This window comes from Manis javanica, chromosome 1 (genome assembly GCF_040802235.1).
Source record: "Manis javanica isolate MJ-LG chromosome 1, MJ_LKY, whole genome shotgun sequence".
Lineage (NCBI taxonomy): Eukaryota > Metazoa > Chordata > Mammalia > Pholidota > Manidae > Manis > Manis javanica.
This window is the reverse complement of record NC_133156.1, coordinates 235,986,387-236,007,154: the sequence shown is the minus strand read 5'-3', so window position 1 is coordinate 236,007,154 and position 20,768 is coordinate 235,986,387. Positions and strand designations below refer to the sequence as shown.

The 20,768-nt window shown below is 45.2% G+C and overlaps 1 protein-coding gene across 5 annotated transcripts in view; it reads left to right on the top strand.

Annotated features, from left to right (window-relative positions):
- Window positions 1–20,768, top strand: part of ASAP2 (ArfGAP with SH3 domain, ankyrin repeat and PH domain 2) — a 161,526-nt gene that overhangs the window by 115,582 nt on the left and 25,176 nt on the right. For all 5 annotated transcript variants that reach the window (XM_073216811.1, XM_073216824.1, XM_073216818.1 and 2 more), the window contains exons 10-16: window positions 2,298–2,401; window positions 2,499–2,568; window positions 7,853–7,940; window positions 9,692–9,740; window positions 9,821–9,987; window positions 12,170–12,303; window positions 18,916–19,010. In XM_073216811.1, the coding sequence (XP_073072912.1) occupies window positions 2,298–2,401; window positions 2,499–2,568; window positions 7,853–7,940; window positions 9,692–9,740; window positions 9,821–9,987; window positions 12,170–12,303; window positions 18,916–19,010 (707 nt within the window). The remainder of the gene's footprint in view (window positions 1–2,297; window positions 2,402–2,498; window positions 2,569–7,852; window positions 7,941–9,691; window positions 9,741–9,820; window positions 9,988–12,169; window positions 12,304–18,915; window positions 19,011–20,768) is intronic.

The following is a 20,768-nucleotide window of genomic DNA, read 5'->3' as shown; positions in this document are numbered from 1 at the left end:
TAATTGTCTGCAGGCATGAGTACTGCATGAACTCCCATGGAAAATGAGTACATTTCTCCTATTTTGGCATCTGCTTGTTCAGGCTCTGTTGTCAGTTCAATAATGGAGTACCTGATACATTACTTCTCAGCTGAATATTTTTTAAAATTTTTTGAAGAGTTATCCCATATATATTTTAGAGTTCAGAAGTCAGTGCCAGACAGCCCATGTTCATGGAGTATAAGACTTAATGTTGTTAAGATGGCAATACTCCCCAAATTGATCTGCATATGTTAAGTTCTGCTTCTACCCAATTGCTATCAAAATCCCAGTTACCTTTCTAGCGACCCCAACAGAAATTGACAAGCTGATTCTAAAATTCATACAGAACTGCAAGTGGCCCAGAATAGCCAAAACCATCTTGAAAAAGAAGAACAAAGCTGGAGGACTCACACTTCCTGATTTCAAAACTTACCACAAAGCTGTGATAATCAAGACAGTGTGATACTGACATAAGGATAGACATATAGATCAATGAAAAGAATTGAAAGTCCAGAGATGAACCCTTACATTTATGGTCATCTGGTTTTCAACAAATGTGCCAAGACAATTCAATGGTGAAAGAAAAGCCTTTCCAACAAACAGTGCTAGAACAAGTGGATCACCACAAACAGAAGAATGCATTTGTACCCCTTCCTCACACCATAATCTAAAATTAACTTGAAACGGATCAAAGACCTAAGTAAGAGCTAAAGCTATAAAACTTTTTGAAGAAAATATAGGTATAAATCTTCATGACCTTGGATTAGGCAACGATTTCTTAGATGTGACTTCTAAAGTACAAATGCCAAGAGAAATGGTAGATAAATGGGACTTCATCAAAATTAAAAACTCTTACAACTCAGAAATCTTTTTAAGAGCTGTCAAGTATCTGTTTTCATCTGTTGTTTTCAGATGAAGTCTAAACTTTGACTGAAGTCTATCTGCCCCTTCTACCACTTGGCCCACTTTATTCTCAGCCACACCGTTTGTCCTTGTGTCCCTGGAGGATGGCCATAGCCGTCACTTTTCCTCTCCAGGCCTCTGTGTGTCGTCCCTTCTGCCCTGATCACCCTCCCTCGTTCTCCTCCCGTTCTTGCTTTCATCTTTAAAGCTCGCTTCCTGCAAACTCCCCCATGGCTTTCTCCCTCCTTCGGCTCTGTCGGTTCCAGATCACGTTGATTGTGGTTCATTAGCTCTTTCATTGGTTAGGCAGTGCCTGGTCTCCCGAAATCTTGTCTGAGTGATGGTGGAGGTGACACTGGCCCTGTCTTTTGGGACACCCTGCGGTCAGGGCATGTGGTGTAAGGTCAGGGCTGTCAGAGTGGGAGGCAGAGCTCCCTTCCACCCTCTGCTCTGCTTCTGACAAGCTCTGCATCTTGAGCAAATCACTTATTTCATTGTGTTTCTGTTTCTTCCATTACGAAATGAACTGGGTAGAGGGGTCCCTCAGTAAACAGGCAGGTCTCATCCCTGCCTGGTTGGCCTGGGAATTCTCTGTTCAGTTTTGCTCCCCTTGGGTTCCGTCTGCCAGCATAGCCAGTGCCTGCACTGGCAGTCCCCTCCACTCTGGCTTGGATTCTGATTCCACCTGTTACACAGGGGGCACCTGTTGGATACCCAGGTTTCACTGATGGTCCTGGCCCTCAAGAAGCTGAAGTCTGGAGTCTCCCAGTTGTCGTAAACTCCGTCAGATTCTCAGCTGACCTAGAGACTGGCCTACCCTGAACCTAAGTTCAGTTTCATTATCCCCCTGCTGGGATGATGGGGTCAGAAAGTGAATACCTGCTATGTGCCAGGTGGCCCCACCTGTTGTTTTACTCAAACCTTACTCTGTTTAATTCTTACTGGGTATTGTTTTCCTTTTTTCCAAGGAGGAAACCGAGGCAGGCAGCCTAATTCAGAGGCAGAACATTGTTTTTGTTTCTGTTCTGCTTGAAGCCATCCCCTTCCAGTGTCAGGTCACCTTTTCTCTCAAGGGCCGCTCAGCCACTGTCAGGGACTTCAGGCTCATAATCGAGTCAGACCTTGAAACTTCCAGATGGCTCATTCTTTTGGCCTGTGTGGGAATGCTGGTTTCTTGACATTTCCTTCTCCAGGCTGGTACATGGTATTTATGAGTTCCTGGGTATGAATTCTATGCCACTTTTGTGGTGTGGTGAGAGGAAATTTTTGTAATTCAAAAAAAAGTTTAAGGGCATAAATGTCATTTTGTGTACTGCTTTTCTAAAAATTGGAATCTGGATAGCATTGAAAACAACTTGTTTGGCTGTTTTTAGGATTCACAAATTCGTCAGAGTACAGCCTATAGTTTACATCAGCCTCAGGGAAACAAAGAACACGGAACCGAGCGCAGTGGCAACCTCTACAAGAAAAGCGATGGGTACGTGGAGTGGCGTTACTACAGTTCAAATGTATGCTCATTAGCCCCTGTGTCCAAAATTTCTGAACTCTTATTTTTTTCCCCCTTTATCTGTAAGGATCCGAAAAGTGTGGCAGAAAAGGAAATGTTCAGTTAAAAATGGCTTTCTGACCATATCCCATGGTACCGTAAGTATGTTCTTTTAGTTCACAGTGTAATGAGGCGAGAGCGTGAAGAGCCTAGTGAAGCAGAGGACACTCTGTCCTACGCGGGTCACGGCACCAAAGGTACATTTCAAAGGCCTTACCTGTTGAGAAAAGGCCCTTCTTGACAGGGTACTCCTGCCCCGCATTTATGCTTCTGCAGCCAGGGAAGCCTTATCATTCACTCACTGCCTGACGGAGTCAGGAACACCTGATAAGCCAGTGGCCTTCAGTTAGAAGCCTGTGACTTTCAGGAACAAACAGCAAGGCGCTCTCTTGCTTTCTGTCTCTGGAAATTGAACATCAGTCTTGGGAAGGTTTCTCCTTTTTCCATTAAGGGGAAAGTGTTTAAGTGGTCAGGACTCTTGAGAGTCAGAAATTCAAGAAAAGAGCAATTTCAGTAACTTTATTATAGAAATCTAACACACTGCACCCAACTTTAAGTCCTTTTTCTGTCATCTTGTGTATCAGAGCCCAGGCAGGAAATGGAGCCATGTATAATGAATCTATTAAGAAACCAATCAGAGAAAAATGATCTACTGATCTAGCTTTCAGAGTCCAAGGATTTTAACCACAGTTTCAAATACAGCCCTTCACACATGGTGCTCCTTCCACAGTGGTTTAGGATTATGATCACCTTATCTGGTATGATAGGATCTGGTGAAAACTGTGTAGGCTGGTAGACTTCTTTGAAAATGTCTAAAGGCCGAGGTGGTTGCCATTTTCTTGCTAATGAGAACACTGGGGATGGCTTGCATTTGTGCTCCCCAGGCCCGAGACCTACACCATGTGTCTGCTGGCAGCCTCAGTCCTGTGAGTAGGTGGTAGTGAAGAGAATGCTGGGTCTCCCCCTGCCTTCCCTGTCCTAAGTGGGTACCTGGGGAAAGACAGCACAGGCCCCTCTAGAAAGGTCATGCCTAGTGTAGTCTTCAGAGAAACAGCTCTTCTCGGTGCTTATGAGTAGGGAAATAGGATGAAACCTCACTTGGGGAATGGCGTTGCATTGGGGCTCCTCCTTTTCACTGACTGCTGTGGGATGGTGAGACAGTAGAACTAGCATGTATCAGGTTATCTCAAAGGATCTCTTTGGGCCTCTCGCCTAGGGGATTTAATGTGCATCTTGCCTGGGCAAGGAAAGATCATCTCTTTTCTGAAATCCAATTTTTACTGGCCTTAGTTATGATTGCCACATCAGTCCTGGGGCCACGCAGTTGGGATCCTGATATGTTCTTTCTGTATAGATATGTGGGTGTGTGTCGGGCTTGAGTGCCATGAACTGAGTACAACGAATTTATTTTTACTGCCTCAGTGTGGAAAATTTCATAAAATAAGACTATGAGATTCATTTTGTACCTGTTTACAGCTTTGGTATATTTGCTTGATTAAAGTGTTCACTGAACCCAGGGCCTCAGCTTAAGCCAATGAATGCTTCTATACCTCCATAAGAGATGGAAACAGGCTTGGCCATCCTTGCCGGACAGCATCAGCTTGCATTGCTTGTGCTTCCTCTCAAATGACACAGAGGCTTAGTTTTTCTAAATGTTGATAAGTTGCCCCAGTTTGGCAGATGGTACAGTTAAAACTAGCTCCACTAGCATGCTGACAGCTCACTCGTCACACAGCTGGCACATGGAGTTAAGTGCCTTGTGTTCGGGGAACCCTCTCTAGGGAATCTGTGCTATCTGATGGCTCACGCTGCCCTAAGCAGCCTGGGCCCTGAGCGGGCGGCTGGAGTGGCAGCAGGAGGGGGCTATGCCACTCTGCCCTGCCAGGAAAATGAGTGTGTTGGTATAGAAGCCCTTCTGCCTCCCCTTTCCCCATGTGCATTTTTCGTGCTCTGGGAGGCCAAATCCTAACAGCCGCCTGCTCCTCTGTCTCCTGAGTGTTTGCATGTGGTGACCTGAATTAACCTCCACTAAGAAAGAGTTAAGAGATGCATTTTTTATTGAGTTTTGTTTTAATTTTGCTCCTTGGGTAGCTTACCTATTTAGCCAGCATCTCCCCGACTGATTTACCACTAGGGGAAAAAAGGGGCAATTTTTTGAAGACATTACTGAGTCAATGGGAATCTAAGAGCCGCATCTGGTACTCAGTAGAGAAGCAGGTCTTTAAGTCATGGAGGCACAAAGGTGTATTTGCTCTGTTAGGAAACTGGCTTCTTCCCAGGAAGCCGGCAGCCTTCAGAGGGTATGAGATTGTTGTGTTGTGTACTCTAGCAGAGGGACAAACAATGCCGTCTGGGAGGAATTCAGTGAAAGCCCAAGTTGGTGCACCTGTTAGCCAAGGCTGGTTGTGTGTTCTGGCTCTGGAAAGAAGTGTTGCTTGGGACACAATAATTAATAAGGCCAAAGACTGGGGACTGGGTTAGGCTGGAAAAATGTCCATTGGTTCTTACACAATCTAAACTTCTTAAAAATGATTATCAATCATGCAGAAACAAGTTATAAACTTACTTTTGAAGCCTGACAAATTGGGAAACAATGGATTGGCATGATACAAATTGGAGCTTCACTAAGAATCTAGACCTTCATGGCAGACACTGCGTCTGCAGGTCTGTTTTCACTCCTTCCTGAGTCTTCTACTAAACCTTCTAGAACTTCTCAAATTAGGCTCTCGAGGAATGCTGGGATCCGATGAATCAGACAGAACTGTTCTATAGCTGAATTAAATGATGACACTTTTTCCCAAATTACAATAGCAGGGGTAGGAGGGGATTAAATGGATAGAATTTTGTTTTTAAAGTTTTTCTCCCATAAATTTTTCTTGTATACTTAATCTGAATAGACAAATAGCACATAACTATTAATGTAAAACAGAACAGCTGATACTGTTTAAAGTGGTCAGCTTGTATGTTCTGTGGACCCCTTCTGTTTTTTTGTGGATTTTTTTGGTCTCCTTCCTTCCTGAATTTATTTATTTGTTTGTTTGTTTGTTTGTTTACTTACTTATTTTCTTTTTCTTTTTTTTTTAATTATTAAGGTATCATTGTGGACCCATTCTTATAGTTTTTACTTTTCAGTATGTAGCCACATGTGCGTTTATAATTGTTCCTGCTTCACAGATAAGCACTGAATATCCTTCCATATTTTGTGGTAGTCATACACTGTGAAGTAAGAAGTTTGTCCGATGGCAGTTGTCTCAGTCAGAATGACCAATTATCCCCAATGGCACAGGGGCCGCAAAAGAATACCAGTCGGGGCAGGGATGGGGAGGAGGGTAGCAGTGAAGAAGAGGTGGCATTAATTCAAACTCTTCTTTGCTGCACAAGGATACCTAACGGTCTGCCTCGGTAAGTGACAGTGCTCACCATGCAAGACCACTCTGAGGACAGGAGGGAGGGGCAGGTAGGAGCTTGGGCTCTGGAGCCAGGCTGGCTCTTTCCAATGTTGACTCCACTGCTCCCAGGCTTGATCAATTTATTTAGCCTGCCCAGTAACTTTTTTTATATATAATGTAGCCAATATCTTTATCTACAATTGGAATAGTTCCTACCTCAAAGGGCAGTTAGGAGAATTAGATGAATTGATTCATTAAAAATGCTTAGAACAGTGCCTGTCTCAGATAAGCAAATATTATTAGCATTATTATTATTATTAATAGCTGAGTAAATGTAGCTAGTAGCTAGTATTATTATTATTATTATTTAGAATCATCCTCTTGTCAATGAAAATGTTCCTGTGTTTATCAGAGTGCACCAGTTCCTTTTATTGCTTTTGTATCTAAGACTCAGTGGATACCAACAATTTGGAAGTAGGCCAAGAATGTCACTAATTACACATATATAGTTTTTTGATCACTGCAGGTGAGAGGAGTAGATGCTGACTTTATATGGGCCGAGCACGTGTGGTAAAGGGCTTGGCTGCTTTGTGGGGTGGGCTTCTACCCACCACCAGTCACTCGGCTGCTCGGGGAGCCATGTGATTCTGTTGGTAAAGACCCAAAATTGGATTGATGGTGCTTTTACTTAAAATTGTCAAGGTTTGTAAGATTAGGCAGAACTTGGAGTCTTTGAATTCTTATTTCTGATGATCTGAGGATTCTGTTAGGCATCTAATTTGTGGGGAGTATCCAGTGGCTTCCATGTAACAGATGGGGTCAGCTTGACCATGAACCAGGAGAGGCTAGTGCAGCCCTGTTTACCTAAGTCCTGCTTATCCAGACTTCCTTTTATCAAACCCAAATTGTTCACACTGCAAGGATCAGTCCTCGTTTAATGGACACTCTACTCTTTCACCCCCACCTCTGGAGTTTAGTAGATGGGGTCTGTAAATGCAGGTCTTCATTTACAGACCTCACAGGTCTGCCCTCATGTTGACGCACATGTATGTATCTCACTTAATCCTAAATCCAAGCTTTTACAATTTCTTAATGCAGCTAGTGGCCACGGGAAGGGATGAACAAGAACAATTAAAGTGTAAGACATTTCATTTGACCTTTCCTAATTTAGCAGCTTTGTAGGTGGGTAGGATAAGCCATTCACATTTGGAAATTTTTCCAAGATTTGGAAATTTTTCCAAGATTTATGAGAGGAATTTTGCTGTTCACAAACTTTTTTTTCCTGAAATTATCATCTGTCCTTTGCTTTTTTCAACTAATTATGATAGTTTTTGACAGAGTTATAAAATAGCCATTTTTGACACATCTCTGACAAAAATATATTCTGATCTCTTGTTACCATTGTTGGGGGGTGAGGTGGGGATATGTATGTGAATGAGGTGGGTTTGTTGAAAATTAAGTGACAGATGGTTGGCATGTAGGGTTATGAATCAACTATCTCATCACATAAGAATGTAGGGGAAATTATTTCTCTTGTCATTCTTGTGCTGTGAGATTACTTTCACTGGAAGTGAGTGTTTACATACATGAAAACACTTTTAAAATCACCAGAAATTGAGCTGGGTGCCCATGTCATGCAGCCAACTATGTGAGTCATCAGTAGATTGAGGATGGAATGGCTCAGAGCTCTAGCTGTGGAGCGTTTTTCATCCTAGAAAGCCCACTGCTATCTGCCTCAAAGCCGGCGTTAGTTGTCTTGCTGTCTGGGTGGTGTGTGGACCACCAAGTGTCCCTTGCAGGGAGGAGCGGCTGCCCTCGGGGTGCCCAGATTCAAGGACACACTGGGATGTGCCTTTCTACGTGAGGTCTGCCTTCTGAAAGCTATCTTTGCAAACGAATGAAAATCCTGTATTTTAATGAGAAAATTTACTATATAACTTTCCATTCCTTCCCACCCATCTCTGTTTTTTTTTTTGTTTGTTTTTTTAAACAGGCTAACCGGCCTCCTGCAAAGCTCAACCTATTAACTTGCCAGGTGAAGACCAACCCCGAGGAGAAGAAGTGTTTTGACCTTATTTCACGTAAGTTTATTTCTGATGCTGAGCCACAAAGAAAGTATTTGAACTCTCTTCTAGAACATCAGTCCCATTGCAGACAGTGCATTTTAAAGAAGCAGTTTTTGAAGAGAAATGCCTTAATTTCCAGTGATACACATGCTTTTTCTTTCAACTCCAGCGTGTCTCTGGAAAACCATAGGCGGCCCTTTTGTCCTCGGCAGCTTTAGGCCGCAGGGCTGCAGTTTTGGGGGAAGGAAGGCCCGGCTCCCCTTTCGGAAGGCAATTATTAGGGATTTGGGCACCTAAGTTGTATTTGTAGAGAAAAACTCTAGACCGAGCATTTTGGAAAGAGGAGTGCCTTGTATTTGCCTCAGCGTCCCTGAGCCTGAAGATGTCTGTTGGGTTGTATTACTGAGGGCTAGGAAGTTTTTTACTGTATAACTCAATGCTTACTGCAAACTTGTGAAGTAATTATGACCATCTCCCCCTTCCTAGGTGAGGAAACAGAGGCCCATGGTAGTTATACCTTGTACCCCATCTCCCCATTCTGACACGCACTGCACTGGGCTGCAGGGAGGCACTGAGCAGTGTGATGTGTGGAAGGGCTTTGGGTGGTGTTGGTTCTGTTCTTCAGATGCTAGACTGATTTGTGAAATACAGGTTGACTTTATTCTGTGTATAATCCCGGGTCCCTACCCAGTCTAGTAAGGCCACAGATTCACTTACCCTTCTCATTGGAGCATGCTCTCAGATCCTTTGTTCGTACAAGATGGTGTACGCATGTAAAACTGACCATAGTTGAAAATGTGGTTGCTATTGGGGTTATCGACCTCTAGAGAGCCAAAGTTTGAGTTAAAGGGAGGGAACCTGACAGAATAATCTGATGTTGACCAGAGGCCAGGGAACAGTTGGAGGGTTTTAGACCTTTCCATTTTCTGAAGAGGTAACCCGTGACAAGCATCATGTCACCCTTCAGGACTTGATTGGCACTTGGTAGTTAACAAAGCTTGCTGAATCCTGCACGGGTGAAGGTGGGTGCAGGCACCCCTCTGCTTGCCCATGGAACCCCGCTTAGGGAGGTGCACAAGCAGTTATTTCAGCCTCAAAAACAACTTCAAAGCATTCCCCAACCTACATACATAATAGCACGTTAGGTACGAAGGAGGCTCTGTAGCTGGTAAGTGCCTAATACTACCAAGCATGAATGACCGCATTCTTTGGATGTGTGGGAAGGCAGTCCTGGGTAAATCTGATTTTCTGGCAAGCTGGCATTTGCCAAGATTCCATCCATGGCTTTGCTCTAGTGCCTCATGCATAATAAATGTCTTTAGGCAAGTGCTTCCAGCCTGTGCTACCCTGAAGGACTTACTGAGTCTGAATTCCTGAGGTATTCACTTTAGAAAACTCTTTTACTCCTCAGAGGGCTCTAACAATTACTTTTGGGGGCCAACTACTATATAGCATGTTAAAAAAAATAAAGCTTTTGAAAGGATGGTGATAATTTAATTGAATAGCTTCAGTCTTTGGAAGTTGAATCTCTTTAGACTTGAGTGGAGAACAGGGCAGGTTAATTAATGCGGATTACAAAGCCACAGTTAACCTGTCAAGGGCAGGCATATAAAGGATGTGAGAAGGTGCTTGATTTTATACAAATTGTTAATGTCCTAGCAGAGAGTTAAGATTACTTCTGGGGTTAATTATGAAACATTTCCTTTTGGAATTGCTTACGGATTTCTGTCTGGGCTCAGAACTGACAAAACTCCTTTGCCATGCAGATGACAGGACATACCACTTTCAAGCAGAAGATGAACAGGAATGTCAAATGTAAGTTATTTGGAAGTGGGACTTGGGGCTGGGACTCAACAGTACTTGGGATTTAACACAGTGTCTCTGTTGTTTGCTAGCTGGATGTCTGTGCTGCAAAACAGCAAAGAAGAAGCTTTAAATAATGCATTTAAGGGAGATGACAACACTGGGGAGAATAACATAGTCCAGGAACTGACGAAGGAGATCATCTCTGAAGTCCAGAGGATGACGGGCAATGATGTGTGCTGTGACTGCGGGGCGCCAGGTGACCTAGGGCCCCCATCCTGCTCTAGGGCATTTCAGTCTCCTTCCGATTCACAAAACCCTGTCACTGAGTCTCCCTTTCATGTCATACAAAGTTCAGTTCTGCTCAGCCTGACCACATCCTATGCCATCTGGTGGTGGGAGTGGGAAGCTACTCGTCTCTGGGCCTCAGGGCAGGGCGGGTAGAGGGCCTGAGACTGAAGTCAGCCTTTCAGTGCTTTCGGAGACCGGAAACCCCAAGCTCAGAGTGGGGTGAAACCAAGGTCATCTGGCCATCACGTGGGCTCCGGAGGCTGGGTAGGGATGGCCTTTCCTGGGAGTTACTCCATCCTCCTCTTGTGCTACTTGTAGAACGTGTGCAGTAATGCTAGGCTGCTGTCTAGTCTGTGGCCCTGGAAGGGGCACTTCCTCTGTTAGTTACCACTTTTCCTATATGGAAAAGGAAGGAACTGGTCAAGATTGTTTTTGGGTTCCCTCCAGGTGTCACACTTTGGGAAATGAGATGTTTGTTTCAGCATTTTAGATAAAGCCTAGTAAGGGCATAGTTTTTTAATGGACAGAGTATCATTGTAGGTTTTAACAGCTAGTATTTTAAGAGTTTATGGAGTTGACTTATTCTGATTAAGTTGGTATGGTGTTGGGGAGTCGGGGAGCTGTGGAGTAGCCTTTTCTAAACATTTATTAAATGAGAAAGATGGTGGCTTGGCCAGCATGGTCACTTACTCTTTCATTATATGAGTTTTTCATTAAAAAAACAACCCAAATAGAGTGAACAGTTGAGAAGTGCCATGAGTTTCCTGTTACCCTAAAGGCCATATTTGAGGGTGATTTAGGGGATTACCCCATGGGGTCTTAGACCCATTGAAAAATACCTTAAGCAGAAGATGAAATAGGAAATGATAAGCAGTGAATTGTGCTTTTTCCTAAGGACAATTATAATACTTGGACTTTTGAAACACTCTTGTAAAGAAGCTGAATCTGTGTACATTTTTGTTTGAACATGCTAAGACCATAGAGGTGAAGTGAAAGTTGATGTGAAGTCTAAATGTACACTCACACCTACCAAAAGCATGAAACAGTAGAGATGTTAGTCTAGGTCTAGTGAACAGAAGACGCAGGTGTCCAGAGAATTTCCTTCCATCGACAACATTTTTTATGACCTGAAAAATAACTTCACAATTATCTGTTGACCAAGGTTACAGTATTTACCTGTTGTGACTTTCTAAGGACAAGCAGTTCCAAAGAATGGAACTTACAGGCTGTGATAATGTGCTCAATTGCATTTTATTTTGAAAGCCCCATTTTCAGTAAGTTCAGTATTCATCTGTCAGGCATTTCTTGAGTACCTACTGTGTGCCAAGCACCTAGTAGGATGCTTCATTGAGTAAATACAGGTGCTCTGAGGGGAAAGACTGTGATGCAGGTCATGGTGCGGTGCAAGTATGGGTTTGAGCCCAGGTCAAGGCAGGACTGCAGTTTGGCCCTGTACCCACGTGAACCTCGAGCAAGCCCTTCTCCTTTCTGAGATGACACCCCCCGTTTGCCTTCTGGCGCTCTTACATGCATTAAGTGAGGTATGTGTGAAAGTACCTATAATTTCTGAAGCTCTCACAATCAGAGCTATTATTGCTACTACCAAAGTACTGAACACAGAGCATGGCATCAGCTCATAGTGTGTCCTCTGTCCTTACTATTAGCATTTTGTAACCATGCAGACATGAATGTTTTAAGTTGGTTCCCCACATGGTACTAGACTTAGACAGGCCTTTTTTTTCCTATGCTCCCCCTCCCCCACTTTGCTGGTACTAGCAGGTGGGTGACGTGCCGGGTCTGTACTCAGGATGGACCCCCGAGGTTCCCGTGGCCACTAGAGGGCACTGAGCCCTCTTTATTCTCTTTCACAACAGCACCTGTCACTTGGGAATGCTTGTGAAGGAAGGGGAGGGTAGGAGGAGAAATGAGTAAGTAAATGGACGGGTGGGAAGAGGAGGGAGAACGGATGTGGGCACATGTGCATTTTGTGCCAGTGGTGGTAATTACGGATGGATGAGGGGACTGGCTGCCCAAGGATCAGGAACATGCTCGTGCTCAAAACTCCATGTTCAGTAACTGTGCAGGAAAACATTCTGACCCCTGGCCCTCTACTTGCTATGAGCTCCAATTTTTCCTGTTGTCTTTGGCAGATCCTACGTGGCTTTCCACCAATCTGGGCATCCTGACCTGCATTGAGTGTTCTGGAATCCATCGGGAGCTGGGCGTTCACTACTCCAGGATGCAGTCCCTGACGTTAGATGTGTTAGGAACATCTGAGCTGCTGGTAATTTTCAAGTCCTTGATTTTGGAATGAAGTACATGAGCTGAAATCTAAGTTTTTATTTTGGCTTTCAAATTCACTTTGTTTCTTGAAATTCCACTGGGCTGGTGGTGGTTAATATTTCAGATGGATTTGGGCAATTAGAAACTCATTGATAATTCCTCCTTCTTAGTTACTACTGGTTGAGGCACTTGTTGTTGCAAAAACTTCATTCTTAAATGAATCAAGTGAAGTGAAAGTGAGAAGGGAGCACTGAGATGGATGTAAGACTTTGGAGTAGGGTGATGGCACTGTGAGGTCCACCTCCCCCGCTGGACAGATGCAGAACAGAGCCAGAGGCTACAAAGGACTCATCCTCCCTGAGTCACAGCGGATTTTCTGCCAGGCATGCGGTGTCCATCCTCCAGTGGACTTCTCCTCTGCCCTCCTGGGCTTCCTTTGGGAGAGATACTGGTCTTTGCTTTCACTGACTTTGTTTCTAAAAGAACCTTATTCTTGGTTTAGGAATAACACATAAGCCAAGTGACATAGAATGATACCGGAGTTAAAAGCATTTTCTGTGAAATAACTTCCAGAGACTTGAGACTGTGGCCCTACCAAGAAACAAGGCATATCACACCTGGATGCTTTGGGGCCACCTAAGACACGAGCTTTCGTGGCCTGTTGTCAGAGTCTGTAATTGCTGCTTAGAAAGCAGTGTTAAAATTCTTTCTTGGAGTGGCTGGGGTTGGACAATAAACAGTAAGTTTATTGATTTTAATGAAAAGAGCAGTTGTCTTGACAGAAAATCATTTGTTGTGGTCAGTATAGCTCTCAAGGGGCCATAAATCTTATTGATGACAACACTGGATCCACCTTGTCTGAACTTGTAATGCATTTTGAACTATCTGGTCAAATCCTTCCTGTCTTTCCAAGCGATTCCTTTATGAACTTGAAAGACAAAGTTGGGAGAAACTGGAGTGGATTCTGGTAGCCCCAGTTAGTAACCACTGTAATGGCTTAAAGTCTGAAACCAAGCTAGACTTGGCAAGACACAAGCATTGTATTCTTAGTTACATGCTGTGGTTACTGTTAATGTAATAATGTGTTCAGCCTGTGCAGAGCTGTGTGTGTACAAGTGGTGTCCTGGCTGATTTGATGATGGCGTAGATTTGAGATTCTCACTGTATTTTCAAAGAAACACAAATTACTTCTCAGTAAGCACTGGTAAACTACAACAGAGTGGCTATACTGCCATACTGCGTTCCTCGAGACACTGGCAAAATAGTAATTGCTTATCTTTTCCTAGCACTTTGGCAAAGCACTTAATCTGTAAGAGCTCATTTGCCCTTCACTACAACCCTGTGACCTTGGTATGTTTCCCCCACTGTACAAAGGAAGAACTGAGGCTCAGAATGTTATATTAATATGCTCAAGCTTACGTAATTATTGAAGTGCCAGCTCTGGGGTGAGGACCCCTTTGCTCTGATTCCAGGACTCACACTCCTTATCTAAGTCTCTTTCCTCTGTAATCATTGGAAAAGCAAACGGTAAAAGGCCGCTGGAATCACATGGCATTTATTTCCCACCCTCCGTGTGCCCTGACCTGTGTCTGGTTTCTGGTCGCTCACAGCAGGTGGACGTCTTCTCACCTCTCTCCCCAGCCCTGTTCACCATGTGCCAGGACTGCAGATATGACATCCTGTCCAAAACCCTCATTGCTCAGCCATTAGGTTAAGTGATAGAGTGATAGAGTGCGTGTGTCAAGTACTAGTGTTCATTTGTAAAGCAGGAGCATTTTGAGCCTTTTTAGAGCAGCTGGGTTATTTTGTTTTGCTTAGACAGTCAGATGCTTTAACAAGATTTCCTGAAGGCTTGATACACTTACTTTTCTTTGTGTGTGTGTGTGTATTTAGGTTTACCTCTGGCACATGTTAAGAACTATATCAGCTATCATTATTATCTCCTCCTCCAAGATGATTTTAAGAAAATTCTTTCACAAAACTGACTTGTGTGTTCTGATGTGTGCCTCCACCGGGAGGTCCCACTCGGGTTTGTCTCCTCCACTTCTGAACCTTTCAGGTTCCTAGAGCAGTGACGTCAGTGTCTTGAGCTAATTTGTTTATCATCGTATGTGTTCTTAAGCAGCAAACACTCATTAAATCTCTTCCTACCCTATTAAAGGAAATAAGAGGGTGAACTGGAAAAGAACTTCACAGCACCTCTCTGGGTGCAGGCTGGACAGAGTTACTTTATAGGAACAGTGTGTCTACCTTTCAGGTAAACCAGGAACAGCGCTCACATCTTGGGGTGCTGTGCTGTGACAGAAGGATTTTTAAGTGGCCCAACAGACAGCGAGTACCTGAGCAGGAATTTTCATTCTCTGGCTGGCATCATGGTCTTAAATAGACAGCTGCTTACCCCACAAAGTGGCACTCTTGTCCTCTCATATGGCCTCACTACATCCCTCTTGGTAGAAGTCTTTTGCTTAAATCTGTAAATTATTTTCTGGCCTTGGGTTTGCAATCACTTTCATCAGATGGCATTCTGGGCGGTCTCACCATTTCCTTTATGATCTGATTCTATTTGAAAGCATGCTTGATTTCCATGTTAATTGAATGGATTTCAGCAGCAATTATGAGGGCAACTGGTTAGCAGTAATCTTTTCTTCCCTTTACCTGTCTTTAGGATTATTTCTTATTCAATGGAAAGAAACTAGGTTGATTGAAGTATGAGATGAGTTCTGGGAGTCACGGTGTTCTAATTAAGTGCTCACTAGCTCAGTACTGTAGACTTTTAAACAGCCTACTTCCAGAAAGCTTCCTGTTAAGCATAGATTTCAAAAGGTAAATTTCCTCCTTCACATGCTCATGATTTCATCAAAGATTTTCAATTCACACATAAAACAGTGTCATTGGTTCCAGGGTCCTAGTATCATATGATCCATTTCACAACATAAGTGAAATAAATATAAGAAATTTTGATATTGCAGAATCGAATTCAAGTCGATAATTTACAAATCTTCCATCAAATTGAAGAACAGGGTCAGGAACCTCAGAAGCACATGTTACTGACTCAGGCCTCTGTTCCGTGAGTTTCTCGTGAGGTGGTTAGCAAGCTGTCGAGTAGAAAGAGTGTCAGCCATCAGCCAGATCAAAAAGAGCGTGGGGGGAGAAACGCCCTGGAGAGACTAGGAACTCCCTTACGGGGGATAACTGGTGCATCACCTGAGGCTGAAATGAAGCCCCTCAGCATACCAAGGGCAACAAGAAATGTCTTACCAGCTGCCATTTATTGAGCAACTTTATGCTTCAGGCATTGCTCTAGGTGCTTTACACCCTTCCCAGCCAACGTGAACAAGAATTGTCTTCAGAAAGGAGACCAGAGACATGAAATCATTGGCCCACGCACCTGAGCCAGGAGTTACACCCAGACCATCAGACGCCAGAGCCTGTGTTTCTTCTTTCTTTTAAATTGCAACTCTCAACTTTTTTTTAACCACAAACTCTATCAGAAAAAGTTGAGCACCAAAACATATACAATATATAAAATAATTTTTATCTATCCTACTTAAGTAAGTAAAAAGTATATACTTTGCAAAATATATCAAAATTAGAATGTTTAAAGGCTTTGGTAAAAAACAGAATATATAATTTTTTTTCCATGAGACTTAGAGTATTTTTTTGTGCCCCCTTCTTTCGATGCAAAAAAATTAGAGCTGCCTGCAATTCTTAGCTCTGCCTGCTGGGGTCAAATTGTTTCACTTCCCTGGGCCTTTATCCAATTATATGTTTGCTGCAGGAGCAACATGCTCCCTAAGCCTTCCACACTTCTTGAGACTGGAGGGGCCGAATAAATAACACCCCACAGATTTGAAACCAGTTGAGAAATCAAAAGTCTGATTTGTTGTTGAAAGAAGCTGAACTGGCTGATGAGGTTCACACATGCAGTGACAGCACCCTGGCCTCTGCACCTCCGACCCCGTGTCGCCCACCCAGGTACAGGCAGCAGAGCAGCCTGACCAACCTCTGAGGCCTGTGGTGTCCTCTTGGGGGAGAGGCTGAGCTCCAGGCAGGGAATCCTTTCTGTACATTGCCCTTCCTCTAGGTGGGTAAGAACAGAGAAGAATGTCACAGTAACTGATGTCCCTCCACCTGGAAACATGCAAACATGCAAACAGGGCAGGAAGCCTCCCCTATCTTCACTCCAAATTCGAAAAACAATTTCTAGATGAAAATCTAAGGCCTCTTTCTGGCCCAGAGGGCCCTGCAGGTAGAAGTTCAGGGTGTCTGGAAACAGGGATTCCTGGTACCTCTCCTCAGGGTGCATCTGTGCAGGGAGGCTCACCTGCAAGGTGAGTGTGGCAGAGCCGATCAGGTAACTGCTGCCTCTGTTCTCACGGCCAGTGCAGACTTCTACTCCAGCCCTCCTTGCTGGACATTTCTTTTTCTTTTTAATTCATTTCTGTCTCATTAGACAGAGCCCCTTCGAGCAGGGTCGTGTCTCATGCCCAGTGCCCAGCACACCTGAGGAGTCCATGTGCATTCATGGGCTGACTGGGAGTCACCCCTCTGAGTGATGTAGCACTTGGACACTCAGGCCCTTCTGGATCTGACTGTACCCTGTGTCTGCCTCGGCCCAACCCTCAAGCTTGTGGTGGCTGGTACTCTGGGAGTGGAGGGCGTGTGTGCTGGAAGCTCTTAGCGCCAGCCTGCCTGCTTCCTTGGCTCCGCCCCATTGGCCTGCTGGGACTGACATTCTCTGGACATGACCGTGTAGTCTCCATCGGCGAAGGCTCTGCTCTGTTGAGGATTCTGAGGGAGCTCTCAGCAAGCCGAAATGTTCACCAGAGCTTGGCAAATGGAGGCAACACGGTTCTCTGCGTTGGACAAGTGTGACGCATGGAGGTGGTGGCTCCCTGGACCAGCTGTCCCCAAGTAAACCAGCCAAACCCAAGCAGAAGGGAAGCAGCTTTCCTGTTCCCCGGGAACTCTCCTCCTCTCACCACCTCCCATCTGCTTGTCACAGGCTAGGAGACATGTGGGCCCCTCGCTCACAGGGAGACACTGGCTTGTGCTGCCACTCACCTTCAGAAAATGACTCAAAGTGCTTGGCCTGGGGGACAGCGTCCACGTTATATTGAAAGACGACAGCGTTAGCATGTGCCTGGCTCTGATAGGCTCTGATACTAGGGGCCAGTCCTGTATTTGATGCTGACTACCCAAGAAATCCTTCCCAGGCATTGGCTCCATGGTGCATTGGCACCTGTCCCCTGGCGTGGTGAGCCACCCTGACCATCAGCCCCATGTCTGAGGGAAGCTGCAGTTTGCCACCTGACGATGGCTTGAGGCCACCAGGACTGAGAACCAAGGTGGAGTTGTGGTGCTTTAGAAGCATGAAGGAAGCATCTAGGAGTCTCTGCTCACTTATCAAGGACAAAGTCAAGTTAGGAAGGCTCATCACCCAGTTATTAACCTGTCCTGTATGTTTCTTTTGTCCTTCGGCATCTCATGATCCTGTTTCAATGCGTCATGTCACTCGCCACCATGATGGTCCACAGTGTCTCACCCAGATCCTTCTGGCCACTCCCTTGAGCCAGTTCCCAGAGGGAGGGGGCAGTTCAGGCAGCAGCCTCACCCTCCAGCACATCCCCCATAACCTTTGTCTGCATAATTCATTGAGAGGAGAACGTTGGAAGCCACTGGCACCCCAACAACACCATTGCCAATGTGCTTTCTCCCCAAAGCGCTGTGCCACATGCTGCCTTCTGGTTCTGTTTATTTCAGTCAACAGGCAACACTGAGGAAGCTGATCTGGAAACTGATCTGTCAGGTGCTGTGCTGGTCCTGGAAGATGCCTAAATCCCTGCTTCTAGGGAGCTCCTGGTCTCTCTGTGTTTATGCTTCCATTCTGGAGATGGCCAGTTGCCACATTATCAGGGTAGCTTGACTAAGGCAACACTTACCTTAGTGTCTGCTGTGTAGAGCACAGTGCCTGGTATGCAGTAAGCATTAATTAAAATGTGTTCATTTAATTTTTAACAAGTCAGAAGGCTGATTGGCCGGGGAGGACCTTATATTTGGAACAAATGCATTACATTTTTAGTGCTTAAGTTTACTGAATGCTTTCACCTAAATTGTCCCATGTCATCATTATCATAAACCAGTGAGGTAGGTGTCATTTCCATTGTACTGATGAAAAATGAAGCTCAGGTAAACTGAACTTGCCTGTGGTCACAAAGGCAGCAAATAGGACTGTGATTTGCACCTGTATCTTTGTTTCCGAGACCAGCCCCCTCTCCTCTGTGTCAGAGCCACCTCCCTTGAGGGGGTAAGTAAGGGCGGTCAGCTCGGTTTCAGCTGGAGCACAGATGGATTAGGGCGGAGGCCCTTGCGCATGTTGGTGCTCTATCCCGGCGCCGGCTTACAAGAACGCTCTCCTGTGACAGGCATGCCCCTTTCTCCCTCTGGTGTCATGGGCACCTTTGGGGTTGGGTTTTGCCCATCTTCATTAAAGGCAAACCACTGTATTGCCCTATTTCTTAGTGGCCATTAATCATTGGATGTGTGAGTGGTGTGTAGCAGGGGAATGTATTCATAGTTGAGTGCCTTGAAACAGACTCATGTTTTTTTGCAGCTTGCCAAGAACATTGGGAATGCAGGCTTTAATGAGATCATGGAGTGCTGCCTTCCAGCTGAGGACTCGGTCAAGCCCAACCCATGCAGTGACATGTAAGTATGGGACTAGCTGTTCTTGCTTTCTGAGCAAAGGCTGGCCTTGTACCCAAGCCCCAGAGAGCTGGGCAGTGACAAGTTCAGAGTACATCAGTCGTTGCTTCTTTAGGGAGTAAGTCAGCCCAAGGTGCTTTTTTCTCTTAAGTCACTTGATTCTTTTTGGGTGTCCAAATAGAAGTTTGGTGTGGCTATTTTTCTTAGGAAGAGGCCGCAGGAGGCTCTGTCTGTGAAGGCGGTGCAGTGAGTTTCCGCCTCCGCTGGTGGTGTGCGGGACACCCTTGCCATCTGCATAGGGCAGCGCGGGCACTCTCCTGTCTTAGTCTCGGCATGAATTCTGAGCCTCTGAGAGGGTTCATTAGTGGTTGGCTGTCGTAGATACATGGATAATTCTCTTTCCCAGTGTCCTTGCAAATGTGACATTGTTTCCATCAAAGTTTTGTTTCTGTTGCACTGTTGACATAAAACCTAAATGAGAATCTTATGTGCCTCATGCGTCCAGCTGGCACATTGAGGCAGAGCTTAATGGTAGGGGATTTTCCTGCCAATCTTACCAAACAAAGCGTAACTTGCCCAGATTGCACTGATTTTTGAGAGCGAGGTGGCTGGGAGGCTGACCTGTCAGGGCAGTGCACTCCCGTCCCTCTTTAGACTTCAGCCCTGTTAGGTGTGAAGGGCCTGTCTGCTTGCAAGAGAGCTGGGGGTGCAAGCCACCGTAGTATGCTGCCAAGTGAGGCAGCCGGAGGAGGGCAGAGGGGATGGCCCGAGGCCAGGTCAGAGAGACAGCGCCTGCATCTGAGTGCTGAGTTGGGTCAAGTATTGGGGCAGGAAAGGGGGAGATGAGAAATATATGCTAAGAGTAGAAGAATTCATTTATAAGGAAGCTTTTCCCTTGGAATAAGCCTGAGATGGAATTGATGGCACCAGTTCTCTAAAGGACACTGGGCGAGGAACAACGAGCAGAGGCTTTAGGGGAGGTTTTACATACAGGTGGTGGTATACGGGCCCTTTGCAAAAGCAGAGAATTTAGATCTTTGTGACCATTTTCAGGGATCTTGAGAAAGCTAAGATTGCAGGGTCGGTGTTCTTTGGTGTTTGGGTCAGCTAATTGAGAAGAGTGGGAATGAGCGGGCACCCTGTCCATCCTGCACCCTCATGGGTATCGGTGTCTGCAGGGAGCTTTTCATGTTTGAGCCCTGTAGCAGATGTTTGTGGTGTCGCATTTCCATGAGAATGATAGGGTGTGGTTTTAGATGCCAGGCACGTGGCTTACGAGGTTATTACCTTCTCTGGATGCAGGTCTGAGATGCAACTCTGTTCTTACCCAGACCTGGAGAGGCAGTAAGGGACATAAAAATCCCATGCCTTATCCGATGGTGGGACCTGGGTAGATTTGATAACTTCTCAGGGCCTTTCCTCTAATATAAACAGGGAAATCCCCACCTCACAGAGCCATGGGACATCAGTGGGATCATGAGGTAACATGGGCCATACTTGGCATGAACAGCTCTGCCTGCTCGCCATGGTCTGGGCCATAGAAGCTCAGCTCCGTGCACTGCTTCCACAGACCCTGAAATGCTAGGGTCCCCTCAGCTTAGGTTTCAGTTAGAGAGTTACCCGGGGGTGAGCCAGCTCTTCCTGGGATAGCTGTAAGGTCCTGTTTAGTAAGGGAAACTTCACAGTCCAGTATAGTGGGCTTATTTACTGTTACAGACACCTGCTGTCATGGAGAAAGTGCCAGGGCTCTGAGATACTGAT